Raw genomic sequence first — 17,718 nt, forward strand, 5'->3', positions numbered from 1 at the left:
TTCCTGTATATACTTGATATTGGAATTTTATTCTTTTTGTGTATATATCATGCCTTCGGGCCCAAATGTATATAATTATTGTATCATCATTCGGGTATCAAGTATATGGGATTTATTCACAGGTAAAACTTAGTCTTCCGCTGATCTGATGAACTTATGTTAGTGTGTGTATGCTGTGGTGGAATACAGTATCTGATGATCCTGGCAGGTTTGGGTTAACCGGTGTTAACTCGGTCACCGCTCCGGTTCAGTGTGAACGGGGTGTGACATTCAGTGCCCTCAATTTTCAGAGCAGATCAATTTTGATCCATATGGAATCGAATCCATCTAAGGAAAAACCCTACGATGGATTCCATCTGTGCGAATCAATAAATATGAGAATGGTTTTAGTATGAGAACCTGATCCACTTTGCTCAATTTTTTTTGTCTCACTTGACCTCCCATGTGGAAGATATTAATGTCATATAAAGAACTCTACTTATGTGGGCTAGCTGCACAAGAAATCAAGGCCTTGAAAATATAGAACCACATTTTCATACAATTGAGACATATTTATAATTTTTTTAAGAAAAAATTAAAAAAATAAAAATAAAAACAGACATCTATAAATTTGGGTTACAGCTTAACCCAATTAGTGAGATCCTCTCACAAATACCTACGCATTGCCACCATGCATGGAACCGGTCATGAAGCCTAGAATGTTAATGGCATGTAGTGATTTTTTTCTTAAATGATCGTTTCAGTAAGATCATGAAATACATGTTCATACTTTAGTTGATGAGCAATCTCTTATCAATATTTGGAAGAATATGATTAGAATTTCCATCATTCATTAAAACTTGAATAAAGACTATGAAAAGATACTAAGGTAAGGACAAAATATGTAAATAATTTAGGACTAAATTTTTCTTGAGCCACGGTGAAAGAAGAAGATGGCCATCATTGTGCTTGCATGGGTTTAAGTGAATAGTGAATGGTGAAGAGAGCATTCTCGAACCTTCAACCTATAGGGCACATTTGTTTAGCGGCAGTATGGAATGAACCCGACTAATAGGTCCTACATGTTATTGGGGTGAAAGACAAGAATTAATGCGCATCTTGTATTTCATAGAAATTGAAGGCAATATAATCCTTGCGTACAGGCCATCCTATCCAACTTTCAGGCATCAATATTTGATTTAAGCGTGGATGATTATCATAAGAGATTCTCATTCTTGAAAATCCGTACTTTTCCAAATCTAGAAAACAAGACTTTTTCATTTGCATGAATAGTCTATATGTTTGGTTGGCTCAATGGGAAGGATGGTTAGAGGAATCAGATCAGATCATATTAGTATCGACCTTATTCAATCATGATTCTTGGTTGATACCGTATCGGTGGAACGGTATGGATGAATAAAACGTTAAAAAAAATATTTTTTTTAAATTGAATCCAATAATATTTTGTTCGACCTAGGCCAATCTAGATCGAGAACGGATTGATATCGGTCTTGAACGATCCTATCCCTAATTTTGTCTTCTTAAACCATGATGGGGGAGAAGAAATGGATTATTGTGAAATATATCATGTATACTTTTCTATTACATGAATAGTTCACATATTACACCAATTTGGTAGGACTCTGAAAGGGCCGGGGTGGAACGGAGGACACCTCAATACATAAGAAAAATTGATCCTGTAACTTTCCTGCTCCCATTAACCAAACAACTCAACGTCACATAGGAATGGAAAAGAAAAGAGAATTTTCTCATTCCTTAAATCCCAGACCACCAATATCCCAACAAACAAATGAAAATTTAAGTGGAAAAATTTTTCAACAGTAGAAGACTAATGATTTTCTAATTTTTATGAGTTTGGAAATTGACGTACTTGTAAAGGTACGCTTCGTGTATGGTTGGGTGATATGATGTGTCATCTTGCTTCATAAATGATAAAACTATGTCTGGAATCTAAGAAAAAAGGAAAGGAAAAACCTTAACAGAAGAAAAATCATAATGAGATAATTAATGCTCTCTCCCTTTTCATTTTTTTTTTTTTTTTTCTTTTTTTCCCTGACTTTAAAAACATAGATCAAATGCCTTTTCATATTGCCATTAAGGATGCATGGAAAGACATTTATGAAAACAAAAGAACACATGTCATCAACTAATCTTACGTGAAATGTACACATCAGATTCCACATAGAAATTTTTATATCACAACACTTGTTTAATAGTCTCTAAAGTTTGGTATTTCTTTTACTAAAAAAAGAAAGCTTGGTTTTTTGCATCCAGTAGAATACTAAGAATTACAGGGTAACACTGTAAAAAAAAATATATATATATTTTCCATTAATAATAGGTGTGGGATTTGTAGAAACGCAACCCTAAAACGATACAGAAGATAATGAAAAAACAAAACAAACTATGCACATAGATTTTACGAGGTTCGGCAAGGTTGCCTACGTCCCCGGTGAGATGAGATCCTGCTTCACTATCAATGGAGAATAGGGTTACAGAGTTCTTCCTCACACCGCCGTCCTGCCTGTCTAAGTACTGCACCAGTACTCCCTGGATTAAACTGCGACAGAATACAAGACATCATACACCAACAGGATTTGTATAAGCTTTCCTAATATTAAGATGGAGAATGGGATCCCTACCTGGCTAGTCTAGGTTTTCTTTTTTTAAGGTAGTTAAGTTTAGATTGCTAACAAAATTATCAGAAGTTTGAGGCTGCTTTTTGAGGATGCTTTTGTGGGATCCGGATCTTAAGGTGTGGTCATATCATATCAGTGGTTAAGTGATCAAGTTAAGATCCTTAACTTCTCTCTATATAATTCATGTGATAATCACACCACCTCCTGCCTTTGTTGCAGAGGTTTAAGAAACAGGGGAAGGCGAAGCACATCTACAGAGAACCAATGGAGGGGTTCTCAAGGATTCCGCTTTTCCTTCTTCCTATTTTGATTTTCTCTATGTTGCAGAGACCCACGTTCGCCATAAAAAAGGCAAGCATTCTCTTCTTCTTCTTCTTCTTCTTCTTCTTCTTCTTCTTCTTCTTCTTCTTCTTCTTGGGTATAATTCTGATAAATAGATTTTACTGATAATGTTGCAGTCCTATGTGGTATACTTGGGATCACATTCACATGGTCCGGAAGCCTCACAAGCTGATTTTGATTTAGCTGCAGATTCTCATTACGAGTTTCTGTCAGATTTCGTTGGAGGGTAAGAAATGGATTTTTCTTTCAGAAATTGACTGCAAAATCTCTTCTTCAATCAATGGAACTCTTGTTTAACACCTTCTTCTCCACATCCCTACCAAACACAGCCCCAAGGCCGCGAAAGAATCAATTTTTTACTGCTACACAAAGCATATCAATGGTTTTGCAGCAACCTTTGAAGAAGATAAAGTAACCGAGATTGCAAGTAAGAATGAAGCATGTGTTGGTAGGAATCAACAACATGCATAATTAAAATAAATAATCTTATTAATAAATCGGATTTGATGGACATACATACTCAACAGCATGATCACTCATCATTTGATCTTTTTATTGCATTAATGTTTTAATGGCTCTTCATTGCTTGCTCTTCAACCAATGCAGAGCATCCCAAGGTCATATCAGTCTTCCCGAACACAGGACGGAAATTGCATACAACCCGGTCATGGGATTTTCTTGGACTAGAGAAAAATGATACAGCTCAACCTGGGTCGATCTGGGAGAAGGCCAGATTTGGGGAAAATACAATTATTGGGAACCTTGACGGTGGTAAGTTAAGTTATACAATCATCCTGTAATATTCTTTCATCATCAATATCAATATCGGTATTGATATCGGTATCTATCGATGACTAAATCCATGCTGCCATAGTGCCATGTGGAGGATAATGTCAATTCTATACAATTAGATGCTTTTTAGAGATTTTCAATTTCTTAGGGTGATTTTTATTTCTGAAATTATTCGATTTTATTTTTACACTTAATTTAGTGACATAAAAATCAAATGGAATGAAAACCACACACTATAAAACCCTAGGGTGACCCATAACCTGACCCTGAAAATATAGAATTTTATGTGCGAGCGCGTGAAATTGTTAAGAAAAAACCATAATAGGATAAATAATTGGTTGTCTCAAGGCCTATTACAAACCGTACAAGACATAAATTGTCTTGAAATCGATCCAATCCTAAATCGGTAGAACAAATCCTTGTTCAGACCAAGACCGGTTTAATATGGTTAGACCAACCTAACAAGTGAGAGTGTCGGAGTATTGGGTCATAAAACAGGTCAGATTGTGGGCTAGTCCAGGTCAACAATCATTCTAATTACAATTATCAATTCAAAACTTCTATCAGGAGATCACACGTTTCCGGAAAAAAATTGTCTGCAATTCGGATCTAGTACAATTCCATGAAATATCACCTTCAGGTGGTGACACGTGTATTGATACCAATGCAATGGTCCAGATTTGATTTAAATGACTCTTTACTGATTTAAGGTATTATTAGTTGTACCAGATCTGGACCATTGCATTGGTATCAATACACGTGTCACTCCCTGAAGGTGGTATTTCACAGAATTGTACGAGATCGGAATTGCAGGCAATTTCAACCCCACGTTTCCCCAATAGTTTTTTGTTTTTTTCAAACAGTCTCCTATGGGGCAGAAAGAAAAAAAAATTTGAAAAATTAGATTCGCTGTCGTACGGGTGAACTTAATCGTATGAGGGAGCATTTAATATATGTTCCACGTCCTATTATTACATGGGTGAAGCGGGGTATATTTGAAAGCAAAAGTTTCTAGTGTTGGATGCTTAATCGTACAATCAGGTGATTGTACGGACAACGGATCTTATCTTCAAATTTGTCAAAACATTTAAAAGACTACCAATTGATATAATTCCTCAAATTCCTAGTTTCATTTTTGTTATTGTGTTTTTCTTCATTATTTTCTGAACCACTTTGTTTTATTTGTATATGTTGATATGCCTTGGTGGTGTGGTAAGGTGTCTGGCCTGAATCAAAGAGTTTTAGCGATGTGGGGTATGGACCCATTCCACTAAGATGGAAAGGAGGCTGTACGGACACTGCCCCCGGCAGAGTTCGTTGCAACAGGTCAATTCCCTTTCTCTTTCACTTTCACCCCCTTCCTCAACTTTTGAGTGATCATTGTGTTTTTCTGCCACTACCAGGGTCAAACATATCAGTTGATGGTACGATCACCTGATCGTACGTTTTAGTATTCAATACTTGTCCTTTTTTGTCTCAAATATATCTCTTTATTCTTGTAATGACAAAAGATGGGACAGATGTTGGATGCTAACTCGTACGACAAGCAGCGGAACATATTTCTAAAACTCATAACTAAAAGTATCCCCAAGAGTTTTAGCGATGTCGGGTATTACGGTATTACCCAAGAAGTGTTCTTCCGCCCTTTGTTCATTTATTTAGGGTTATTTATATTTTTTTCTTATAAGCGTAGGAAATGGAATGATGCAGGAAGTTGATTGGCGCCAAGGCATTCAACAAAGGGTACCTATCGGCCACTGGCAAGACTTTCCTCACCACGCGCGACGTCGATGATGGTCATGGGACCCACACCTTATCGACGGCTGCCGGAAACTTTGTCCAAAACGCCAGCATTTTCGGTTTCGGAAAGGGCACGGCCAAGGGAGGATCGCCAAAGGCGCGTGTAGCCTCTTACAAGGTTTGCGGGAAGGACTCGTGCTACGACGCCGACATCATCGCCGCTTTCGATGCCGCCATCCACGACGGTGTCGACATTCTCTCCTTGTCCCTGGGATCCGGTGCCCAAGACTATTTAAAAGATGGACTGGCCATCGGCTCTTTCCACGCCGTCAAGAACGGTATCCTTGTGGTAGCCTCAGCCGGAAACGAAGGTCCGAAAGAAGGCTCCGTTTCCAACGTCGCCCCCTGGTTGTTGACGGTGGGCGCCAGCACCATTGATCGCCAGTTCACGGCCATCGTGAAGCTTGGTAACAATAAGCAGTTGAAAGGGCAGAGCCTCTCCCAGGTTTCCATGCCCTCGAACGGCAAGATGTACCCTCTGGTGACTGGTGACGCCGCGAGATTAAAGGACGCTTTTGCCGACGATGCCCTGTATTGCAAGGAAGGGACGCTGGACCCGGTGCTGGTAAAGGGGAAAATACTGGTGTGCTTAACTGGTCAGACCAAGGGACAGGAGAAGGGAGCGCAGGCACTCAAGGCAGGGGCTGTGGGGATGATAGTGGTTAACGAGGCCATTCTGATCCCCGAAGCTCATTTGCTCCCTGCGTCTCAATTGTCACTCACGGACAGTGATGTGTTATACGATTACATGAAGTCGACGAAAGCACCCACCGCTTACATCTCACCAGTCACGACGGAGCTAGGGATGAAGCCAGCACCTATAATGGCCTCATTCTCCTCCCAGGGACCCAACACTGTGACTCCCGAGATTCTCAAGCCAGACATTACTGCACCAGGAGTGAACATCCTCGCCGCCTTCTCCGAAGCAGTGTCACCCTCTGAATTGCCTTATGATACCAGACGAGTTCCCTTTACCGTTATGTCAGGCACGTCCATGTCCTGCCCTCACGTCGCTGGTGTTGCTGGCCTCCTCAAGACACTCTACCCACATTGGAGCCCCGCCGCCATCAGATCTGCCATTATGACTACCGGTACGTACCCTATATTTATCCATTTATTTATTTAACTCTCTCTCTCTCTCTCATCATCATAATTCTGTCATTTCTTTGTGGATGATATGTTCAGCAAGTACAAGGGATAATGTGAGGCATCCGATGATGAATTCGACAAACACAAGAGCAAACCCATTCAACTACGGGGCGGGACAAGTTCGACCCAACAGTGCCATGGATCCTGGTTTGGTTTATGACCTAACCCCCATCGATTATTTGAACTTCCTATGTACCATTGGCTACGACCAAACTTCCATCAACCTCTTCTCTGAAAGACCATACAGATGCCCCAAGCCCACCACCAGTCTCCTGGATTTTAACTATCCTTCCATCACAGTACCTAACCTCTCCGGCACAGTCACTATGACGAGGAAACTAAAGAATGTTGGGTCATCTCCAGCTACATACAAGGCCATGATTCGACCTCCCTTGGGAATTTCTGTTACACTGGAACCAGCTATCTTGACATTTAATTCTGTTGGAGAAGAGAAAACATTCAAACTAACCATCAAGGCTAACCGTCCTGGTTATGCTAAAGACTACGTTTTTGGTGAACTTAAATGGTTCGATGGTCGTCACCAAGTCAAGAGTCAGATCGTGGTGAAGGCCGCTGCAACGTAGAGTTTCCCTACTTTCTTTTCTGTGCTTAGATGAGATGAGAGTGATGAAATGGCCTATACAAATCCACTAACACTGTAAGAAGAGAAATCATCCTTTGTTCTAAGTCTCAATCACTCCAGACTCAAAAGTGTATATATATTGATCCACCATGAATCTTACAGTTATTCTTGGCCATCTCATTGTGAAATTTAATTGATCATTTGATTGAGTAAATTACATCTCACCTTGCTCCTTTTTATATTTTGCCTCCATTTTGATTGAAACTTAACATGTAAGAGTGGTTTTAAAAAAAAAAAAAAAAAATGGAAGAGAATGATCCTAGACTAGTGTGGATCAAGATCTCGTACGATTCTGATCCCATATATTTTGTTTGACTTGATCCCTAGTAAGATTACGTAGACAATTTGACAAATTTATGTTCAAGCTTGGTCCCCCAAATGTAGGGCCGTAGGGGTGTCAATCGGACAGGACATGTTGGGCTGGTCTCGATTGGGCCTATGTCCTCGGATCATGACCTACCTATTTAAGGAATGATTCGATCTCGATTGGTGTTGTGTCAGGCTCAATTGGGTTCTGAGCTTTAATCTGGCTTCTCCTAATCGGGCTAATCCAATCATAATCGGGCCTCAAATGGGGTAATGAACCAATAAAGCCTTAAACAGGCCTTAAACAGTCTTTACTTTTCTTAGATTTAAGATACTTTAATTTATTTTATCAAATCATCAACAATTTTGAAAATATATTACACTTAAACCCTCAATAATTGATAAAAATGTCAATATATACCCTATTCTATCCCAAAAAAATCAAAATACCTATATAAATGTAGGCTAAACGTGTCGGTCCGAGTCAGGCTTGTAAACGGGCCAAAAATGTTGGGAGGCCCATCGAAATTACCCCTATACCCCTTGCATCGTGTACTACCTATTTATAAATGGGCCGGACTTAAGCCGACATGTTTATTAATCGGGGTGGTCTAGGTCTGGCCATAAACATGTCGGGCTCAGTCGAGCCTATTGGTGAGGGCTTGGAATTGACACCCCTACCCATATTCCACATATCATATGTGTATATGTTCTATATGCTTTCACTTGCTTCTTTTGCTTTCCAACACAGCAACCTAGATTAGGACTAGATTTATTGCTTTATATATCATACACATACTACTATACATGACTAGTTAGTAGGACTAGTAAGCTTAGGAATGTCCTAAATAGAAGGAGATTGGTCTCTGACCGGGTGAATTGGGTGCCTAATACCTTCTCAACCCGTAACCTTGAACCAACCCTGAGATCTAGGAAGACTCAAAACTTATCCATTGGAATTCTTTCTCTCCTTTAAAAACAAAAAAAGAAGAGGTATTTATGGGTTATAGATTAGACCCTTTATCTAGCTGGTGACTCCCAAAAAAACATTTTCACACATTTCCACTTCCTTTCAAACAAGGAATTGAGGGCGATACCCCCAAGGTTTACATTTCCCGTATACCTACACTAGCCTATATGATAAGAAGATGTATTATTATGTATACACTTATTTAATGTCAGAGAGTACTCAAGGTAAAATGAGATCAAAGATCTTAGGAGTCCTCAAACCATTGAAATTGCCACAATTTTAACACTATCATACAAAAGCCCCGCCACGGAAAAATAAGTTATATTCTTGAGAATAAAAATAAATAAATAAAGGGAGAGGGATAGGTATGCCGCCGATATCAAGTATGCTAGCGGATAGCACCAATAGGAGTACATGATGGAGTATCATTTAGGAAGGATATGGGGGTCATTTCAGAAAAAGGAAAGAGAGAGATAGACACAATGGGTGCTAGCATACTTGATATCGGCGGCATACCCAACCTTTTCCCATAAATAAAATAAAATTTTTGCTCTTATAAAAGACATTATTATCCTTCAAATCCTTAATGGAATGGTCATCTTTTTCTTCTCTATGATAATTGCAAATATCAGCATCACCTCCTTTTTAAAGTTATTGCAAATACTTATTCCTTCAAACTTAATTTTCATATTAAATATTTAAAAATATGATATAATTTATAACATTTGAACAATGAGTATGAACGAATACCAAGGTAGAGATTTCAAAAATTAAAAAAAATTAAAAATAACACTATTTTGCTTGGATGGGTGTTAGAGGATAGAGATGGGCATTTGGGACTTTCATTATATAAGGATGGAGTCTATGACAACCTAAGAATCTTGAGTGAAAGAAATCTTACATTGGCGTGGCGAAAATTCAACAATAGAAGATTGTTTGTTCCTAATTCACAAGTTTGGATCATCTACCCATACTTGTACACTTTATACATGCATAGTTAGGTGATAGTATATATCTTTTCGATTCCATAAATGCTCTTCCATGTTGCCATTAAGAAACAAAGAATTCTAAATGAAATTATTATCTTTAAATTCCTTTTGCCCAAACTATTTGATAAAATTTCTTGAGAGAACATTTATAGAGAATAAGCAACCAGGTATAGCCTTCTTAAGACAAATTTCAGTTTTACCTTTCCCCTTTGATTGAGACATCGTCCAAGAAACATAGGCTTTCATTAGAAATATTGATTCATTGATTTATGATCAATTTTGAAAAAGCAAAAAGGGATCTAGTTTTTCTTTGGGTAATTTATAACGTCACTCCTTAGAGAATACCACTATTATAGAGACATCCCCTATTAATACTAAATTACGTTTACACCTCCTGTAGTCAGTCTTTGGTATAAAATATACCTCAAATGTTGACATCGATTGCTTCTTTTTTTCCTAAATACTAAAATACCCTTCAAAATAATGGAGTGCTTATTATACCCTTGCTTTAAACCCACTAACCCCAAATCGACTGAACTGTTTTCACTCCCAAACCTCAGTACTCATAACTTACTCTCCGTGAGTGAATCATTCTTCGCGGCTACCAACTGGCCAGCATTGCCAATCTCCCTGCAAATGAACCATACAAGATTATAATGGTTTTTCAGATCTGCAAGCCCTTAGGATTCTGGCCCACTTATTAGAACATTGAACAGTTCTGGAATATAAAATGGTGACGGGTAATCAGAATGTTACCGTTTGCAAACTCTTTTTGTCCTTGGCCTCTAGAGTTGGGGCAAAATTGAGGGGATTGAAGATGCCACCAGGGTTTCCAACCTCATTGGTTGGCAAGGAATAGCTCTTGAAGATGGGATCTTGGTTGACGCTTCCTGGGTTCTTAATATCTTGCCACCTTCTGATTTCTACGTAGTGGAACAAGATGAACTCAACCACAAACATGGTCGATGAGGACGCGAAGTATTCAGCCTTCCCTGCATCGTACCATTCTGGAACATTGATGTTACCCATCTTTGTGAAGACATCTGGAAGCAGCATCCTTGCTATTCCCAACATTGCCCACCTCCCACCTCCCATTAACCAGCTCTGCCTGGACGAACCATTTTAAGTTCTCAGTGTCCTCTGCAAGTGCAAGAGGATCAATTCCATTGTCACCTGGGAGGCTGTAAACAATAAAAACACTTGTTTGTTAAGGCACCCAAATCTAAAGGTATGAGCTAAAAAAATAAATTGGTAAATTACAAGCCGTTGAGAATTGAGATACCCTGGGGAAGCTAAACCCGGCAACCATTCGCCGCTAAAAGACCAAGGAAGGTTCTCAAGGACTTTGTTTCAAGCTCTAAGATGGACAATGGGCATTTTTTAGCTCAGAACCCCATGGTGGCTGGTTGGGGAGTTTCAGTCCCACTGGTAATCATGAAAATATTATGTTTGAACTGTCAAGGATTGGGGAGTCTCGTCCTTTGATAGTTTGTGCTCTTCGACGTCTCTCCAAGAATGATCATCCTGATGTAATTTTCTTGATGAAAACAAAGTGTGGTATTATGAAAAAGAAACAACTACAAAGAAAACTTAATTATTCTAGTCGTTTTATGGTTGAGGCTATTGGCACTACAGGGGGTTAATGTTACTTTGGAAGGATTCGATTCATGTGGATATATCCTTTGGCCTGATTCCAGAATTATTGATTGTAAAGTGTGTATTTATACTCATACCGTCATTTTTCATGATTTGTGCCGAAGTAGATGATACTATTCTTCACGTTACCATTGGTGTGGCATGGAAGATTCCCTTTCCCCCACACTGGCATCATGGGAAATCTTGTTCCTTAAAAATTTTAGAAGCTTGAATTTATAACATTGTGTGATTAGCTCAAATTCTACATCTAAATCCAATCCTTCTAAAACTAGTGCATTTAAGCCTAAATCGTACTCGCAGACATTGTTTTGCAATTATTTCGTCAAAAGTACCTATTTTGTGGGTTCCCTAATTTGGGTGCAGTTTTAAATGTCTTTGGAAAAATTTGTGACCGATCTCTGCATCACTGAATGGTACTAGGAAAAAGAATTCTAAAGACATAAATCATCAAAAACTGATTGTTGGATCTCCGAAAAGCGTTGTTCCATATCAACCAATAATTGACATTTTCATCCAGGACTTACCATGTAACAAGATTCTTGCGGTGGCACCACCAATAGGTCCTTGCTCTGCCTCCATACCTCCTTGGTGGTTACCCTCTCACATAGGGTTTTATTTTTATTTTTATTTTTATTTTTATTTTCTATTTCTTATTCTGACTATGTGAGACCATGTGGATGATATCATACATTCTCCACACTACCATTGAAGTGGCGTGGAAGATGCCCCCTCCTTGCCCCATAAAAACTTTAGAAGCTGGACTTTCTGAGATTGTTGTGATTAGTTCCAATTCTACATCTAAATCTAATACTCTTTCTAAATTCTCGTTGTAAATACTAAGTTTTTTCACCCTAGAAGACCCTCGTGACAATGATGAATTATTGAGTCTGACATTTCTCTTAGAGTCAGTATGGTAGAAAATGATTGTTTTCTCACTTACCTACACTAGCCTATATGATAAAAGATTAATTCTTATATATATTCTTATTTAAGCATGGTGAGTGTTCAAGCTACGATCAAAGGATCTTCATAAATCCTCAACCATTGAAATGGCCACACTTTGAAGATCCAAATCATACAAAAAGCAACGCCATGAAAAAAAGATATGTTCTATTCTCAAGATTTTTTTTTTTTTCTTTGGTAAGTTCTATTCTTAAGATTAAAGAAAGAAAATATGCACTATCAAAAATATCCTCAAAAGGAATGATTATCTTTTTCTTCACTATGGTAATTGCAAACTTCAGCATCATCTCCTTCTAAAGTAGTGGCATTACTTTTTTTCCTTCAATCTTAATTTTTACATTAGACTTTTAAAATAGGGTATAAGTTATAATATTTGAATAAAGAGTATGAATGAATACATAAAAATTAAAAAAATAAAATAAAGAATCATTTTCATTCGAGGATCTGATCCGGACTCACAAAGGAGGATTACTTCACTTGGCTGCCATATATTGTGATTGGATATAGGAGTTAGAGAATAGTGATGGACGTTTTTGACCTTCATTATATGGGGAGAGTGGTGATGACCTTTGATAGTGGGTGAAAGAAATGTTTCACGAAAAATTTTTAAGTGGTAAGAATTCTATTTTTTTTATATGGTACACTATAAAAGGAGGGGAGGGGGGAGATAAGAGCTAGAAGACTTAAATTGGAGACCTCTTGGTGAACTTGGCTTATCACACTATAACCTTACCAATTATGCTAGAGTAGAAGATTGTTTGTTTCTAACTTACGGGTTTGCATCATCTAACCGTACTTGTACACTTCATGTGAAGATTAGGTGATTGCATGGCATGATCCTTTCAATTCCATAAATGCCCCTCCATCAAAGGGATAAATGTCATCACCTTAACTATACCTGAAGGGTACAAGTATTGGTAAGCAATGATTTACTTATTGGTATCGATATCAATATCAGCCGATACCAATATGATATGGACGAGACGGAAGATCCAATACTTATACCTAAAACCATGTTGGTAAGTGATCCTACATTATTGGTTTTAAAAAGTTTGGTTTTTCCATGAGTTAGCTAGTACAGTGAGATTGTTGGTGTTGGAGTTCCAGTGCAAGGAAAAATGAATTTATTTGGCCTCGGCAACAGATGTGGGATCTCTATTTAACCTAACCATTCCTATTTTTAAGATAGGGAATGGGATCTCCATCCATTCTATACTTTCTTTTGTTTTCAAGGAAGTCAAGTTTAGAAGGCTAACAAAATTATTGGCAGCTTGAGGCTGCCTTTTGAGGATGCTTTTGTGGGATCCGGATCTTAAGGTGTGGTCCGATAATTACGTGGTTAATCCATGGGAGAATTGCTTTGGATGAAACCTTTACACCACCATCACCTGCCTTTGTTGAGGAGGTTTCCTTCTCTAAGCAAAGCTTCTTAAAAAAACAGGGGAAGGAGAAGCAAATCTACAGAGAACCAATGGAAGGGTTCTCAAGGCTTCCGCTTTTCCTTCTTCCTGTTTTGCTTTTCTCTATGTTGCAGAGACCCACATTCGCTATCAAAAAGGCAACAATTAATTCTCTTACTCTTCTTCTTCTTTGTCCTCTTCGTTTTTAAATATAATTCTGATAGATTTTACTGGTAATGTTGCAGTCTTATGTGGTGTACTTGGGATCACATTCACATGGTCCAGAAATCACACAAAGTCATATTGATCTAGCTTCAAATTCTCATTACGAGTTTCTATCAGATTTCGTTGGAGGGTAAGGAATGGTAACTCTTTCTGAGATTGACTGCAAAAAAAAAAAAAAAAATCTATTCTTAATTAAATATCTTCTTCGTTCTCCATATCCCTCCCCCAATTAACACAGCACCGAGCAGGCCAAAGAATCGATTTTTTACAGCTACACAAAACATATCAATGGTTTTGCGGCGACCCTTGAAGAAGAGAAAGCAGCTGAGATCGCAAGTACGAACGAAGCATGATTACTGATCAATTTTCATTTGTTCTTAATTTTTTTTACTTTAAGCTTCAATGGCTTTTCATTGCTTGCTTGATCTTCAATCAATACAGAGCATCCCAGGGTCATATCAGTCTTTCCAAACCAAGAACTAAAATTACATACAACCCGGTCCTGGGATTTTCTTGGACTCGAGAAAAATGGTAAAGTTCAACCTGGTTCGATCTGGGAGAAGGCCAATTTTGGGGAAGATATAATTATTGCAAACCTTGACTCGGGTAACTAACTTCTTATGCCTTTTGTCTTTCTACTTTCTATTTTTTCATATCAGCCTCTAAAAATTATCTAAGCCATCTTATCTTATTGGTGGGTTAAGGTGTCTGGCCGGAATCAAAGAGCTTTAGCGATGAGGGGTATGGACCCATTCCATCAAGATGGAAAGGAGGTTGTACTGACACCGGTGCTGATGCAGTTCGTTGCAATAGGTCGAGTCTCTTTCTTTCTAATTCCTCCACGTTCCAACATTTTCTCCCACTTTTCCCCACTTTGGCCATGGGTGTTTGGGAACAATGAGGATTGCGTTCCTCTGTCGCGTGATAAGGCCTGTAGCGTATATCCGATGATTAGAAATGTTCATGCGTGTAGCATATATCTGATGACTAGAAATGTTCATCGCAAGGTGTTCAAACACAGCCCAAGGAGTTTTTTATCATTAGATGCAGGGTACATGCCTTTCGCGTGATAGACTAGGGGGCATATAATGACCACCATGTTCCTCTTTGAGGGGCACCCCCTGTGTCTGGGGCGTCAGCGTAAGAATCGCTCTTAGATAAAAACTACTTGCCCTTAAATAATTAATTAATTAGCAAAAATGTCCACAATAGTCAAAAAGACATCAAATCTATTGATACTAGCTTATTATATTCTTTAAACCTTAATTAGACTCAGAAAATAATTAGAAGCCTAGTAATCAAGAAAATGTATTTCTATATCATAGTTAGTGACATACCGTCAAGTGAAATGAGAAAGCTTCAAGGTAACATGAAAAAAATTCAATAAAACAAAATTTTTCTTAAATTCTTGGGAGAGGGTTCCCCATCCATTAGTGTGGGGAAATCTCTTTCACCACATAAATTATAAATAGTGACAAAGAACAGCATTTTCTATATGGCAGACGCAAGGTCTGGTAGGAAAAAGAGAGAGAATAATATATAATAATTTCATTGCGAGGTGAAGTATACGGTACATTGATTATGTGGGAAAATTTTTCTCTTATCTTTATCTTGATAAACTACAAATTTTGATAATCATTCACCTAACTGCCTAACGCACGGTTTGATCAGGCAAATCTTCGGATTGGTAAGGATGAAAGATAATAAGGTCAAAATAGAAGATGACAAATGGGGTATTTCTATCCAACATGGGTCAATTCGAATTGAGATCAGATCGATATCGACCCTCTCTCTCTCATACAAAGATCAATCCCGTTATATTAAATCATTACATAAGGTTTATTGATGTTTTCTATTTCAAAATAAAATTTATATGTTATATCTGGACGTAGAAGCCATACTTCCTTTTAAGATTATTTTTAAGATTATTTAATTTTAACTAAATTGTTGTGGGAAATGGAATGATCCAGGAAGTTGATTGGCGCCAAGGCCTTCAAAGAAGGACCCGATGTGGTAGGTTACCCAATTAAAAGTAATACCACACGTGACCTTGTTGGTCATGGGACACACTCCTTATCCACGGCTGCTGGAAACTTTGTCCAAAACGCCAACTTATTCGGATTGGGCAACGGCACGTCGAAGGGAGGATCGCCAAGAGCGCGTGTAGCCTCCTACAATGTGTGCACACGCGGGTGCCTCGACGCCGACGTCCTCGCTGGTTTCGATGCCGCCATCCATGACGGTGTCGACATTCTCTCTTTGTCCATAGGAAACCCCAGAGATTACTTGTATGACGGCATGGCCATCGGCTCTTTCCACGCAGTCAGGAACGGTGTCCTAGTGGTAGCAGCGGGAGGAAACGATGGTCCGGAGCCCGGTACAATCGGCAACGTGGCCCCCTGGTTGTTCACGGTGGCCGCCAGCACCATGGACCGCCAATTCTCGGCCTACGTGAAGCTTGGCAACAATAAGAATTTCAAAGGTGATAGTCTATCCTCAGTTTCCTTCCCCTCGGATGGTAAGATGTACCCTTTGGTGAGCGGTGCCGCCGCGAGGGCGAAGAACGCTTCGGAAGAGAATGGCAAGTATTGCGTTCCTGGGTCGCTGGACCCGGAGTTGGTAAAGGGGAAGATATTGATGTGCTTCAACAAGGGGTTGGAAGGGATTCAAACGGGACCAACCGCAATCTCAGCAGGGGCTGTGGGGATTATATTCGTTATCGAGAATAATTATTTGATCCCTGAAGCTCACTTGCTCCCTGCATCGCAATTGTCACTCACAGACGGTCTTGCGGTGTATGAGTATATAAACTCCACCAAAGAACCCACCGCTTACATCTCACCGGTCATGACGGAGCTGGGGATGAAACCAGCACCTGTGATGGCCTCATTCTCCTCCCAGGGACCCAACAACATGACTTCCGAGATTCTCAAGCCCGACATCACTGCACCAGGGCAGAGCATCCTCGCCTCCTTCACCGAAGCACCAGGAAAGGGGCCCTCCCATATGCCTTTCGATACCAGACGAGTTGCCTTCAACATCGATTCAGGGACGTCCATGGCCGCCCCTCACGTCGCTGGTATTTGTGGCCTCCTCAAGAAACTCCACCCCCATTGGAGCCCTGCCGCCATCAGATCTGCCGTCATGACCACCGCAAGTACGAGGGATAATAAGATGGAGCCGATACTGAATGAAAGAAAAACGAGAGCAACCCCATTCAACTATGGAGCTGGACATGTTCGTCCCAATAGTGCCATGGATCCTGGTTTGGTCTATGACCTAACCCCCAACGACTACTTGAACTTCCTGTGTGCCATTGGCTACAACCAAACTACAATCAGCCTCTTCTCCCAACAACCTTACAAATGCCCCAGCCCAGCCATCAGTCTCCTGGACTTCAATTATCCTTCCATCACAGTACCCAAACTCTCCGGCTCCGCCACTGTGAGGAGGACACTAAAGAATGTTGGGTCTTCTCCAGCTACATACAAGGTCAAGATTCGTCCTCCCTCTGGAATTTCTGTTTCGGTGGAGCCAGAGATCCTGAAATTTGATTCAGTTGGACAAGAGAAGACGTTCAAACTAACCCTCGAGACTAAGAGACCTGGTTATGCTAAAGACTACGTATTTGGCAACCTTAAATGGTCTGATGGGATTCACCATGTCAAGAGTCAGATAGTAGTTCTATCCATATAACAATCCTCTATTCTTGGTCTGGTCCATTATTTTCTTCCATTTTTTTATTCAAACCTGGCATGCGAGAGACTGATCCTAGACTCTCACTTTGACATGTCATGTGCAAATAACAATGCTATATAAAGGTACCCTTCTTTTTTTTTTTTTA

The 17,718-nt window shown here is 39.4% G+C and overlaps 2 protein-coding genes and 1 pseudogene across 2 annotated transcripts; 2 read left to right on the top strand and 1 right to left on the bottom strand.

Moving 5' to 3' along the window:
• Nucleotides 1–2,861: 2,861 nt before the first annotated feature.
• On the top strand, nt 2,862–7,544 carry LOC122093983 (subtilisin-like protease SBT5.4). Its single transcript, XM_042664552.1, has 7 exons — nt 2,862–2,990; nt 3,098–3,207; nt 3,311–3,408; nt 3,588–3,752; nt 4,991–5,099; nt 5,484–6,664; nt 6,759–7,544. Exons 1-7 carry the CDS (start codon nt 2,904–2,906, stop codon nt 7,304–7,306), a joined length of 2,298 nt encoding a protein of 765 aa, XP_042520486.1. The 5' UTR covers nt 2,862–2,903; the 3' UTR covers nt 7,307–7,544.
• Nucleotides 7,545–10,218: 2,674 nt separating this feature from the next.
• On the bottom strand, nt 10,219–11,027 carry LOC122093115 (annotated as a pseudogene).
• A 2,497-nt stretch (nt 11,028–13,524) lies between these two features.
• Nucleotides 13,525–17,718, top strand: LOC122093985 (subtilisin-like protease SBT5.4). The gene is made up of 6 exons (XM_042664554.1): nt 13,525–13,807; nt 13,895–14,004; nt 14,113–14,210; nt 14,316–14,480; nt 14,579–14,687; nt 15,845–17,718. Exons 1-6 carry the CDS (start codon nt 13,721–13,723, stop codon nt 17,568–17,570), a joined length of 2,295 nt encoding a protein of 764 aa, XP_042520488.1. The 5' UTR covers nt 13,525–13,720; the 3' UTR covers nt 17,571–17,718.

The sequence above is a fragment of the Macadamia integrifolia genome, chromosome 11 (genome assembly GCF_013358625.1).
Source record: "Macadamia integrifolia cultivar HAES 741 chromosome 11, SCU_Mint_v3, whole genome shotgun sequence".
NCBI classification, from domain to species: Eukaryota; Viridiplantae; Streptophyta; class Magnoliopsida; order Proteales; family Proteaceae; genus Macadamia; species Macadamia integrifolia.

Excerpts from the sequence above, each read along its gene's own strand:
- LOC122093985 (XM_042664554.1), top strand. The coding sequence starts at position 13,721 with ATGGAAGGGTTCTCAAGGCTTCCGCTTTTCCTTCTTCCTGTTTTGCTT. Across the intron at positions 14,211-14,315 it reads GAAAGCAGCTGAGATCGCAA|AGCATCCCAGGGTCATATCA; the intron begins GTACGAACGAAG and ends CAATCAATACAG. Across the intron at positions 14,688-15,844 it reads GATGCAGTTCGTTGCAATAG|GAAGTTGATTGGCGCCAAGG; the intron begins GTCGAGTCTCTT and ends GGAATGATCCAG.
- LOC122093983 (XM_042664552.1), top strand. The coding sequence starts at position 2,904 with ATGGAGGGGTTCTCAAGGATTCCGCTTTTCCTTCTTCCTATTTTGATT. Across the intron at positions 2,991-3,097 it reads CCACGTTCGCCATAAAAAAG|TCCTATGTGGTATACTTGGG; the intron begins GCAAGCATTCTC and ends ATAATGTTGCAG. Across the intron at positions 3,208-3,310 it reads CTGTCAGATTTCGTTGGAGG|CCCCAAGGCCGCGAAAGAAT; the intron begins GTAAGAAATGGA and ends TACCAAACACAG.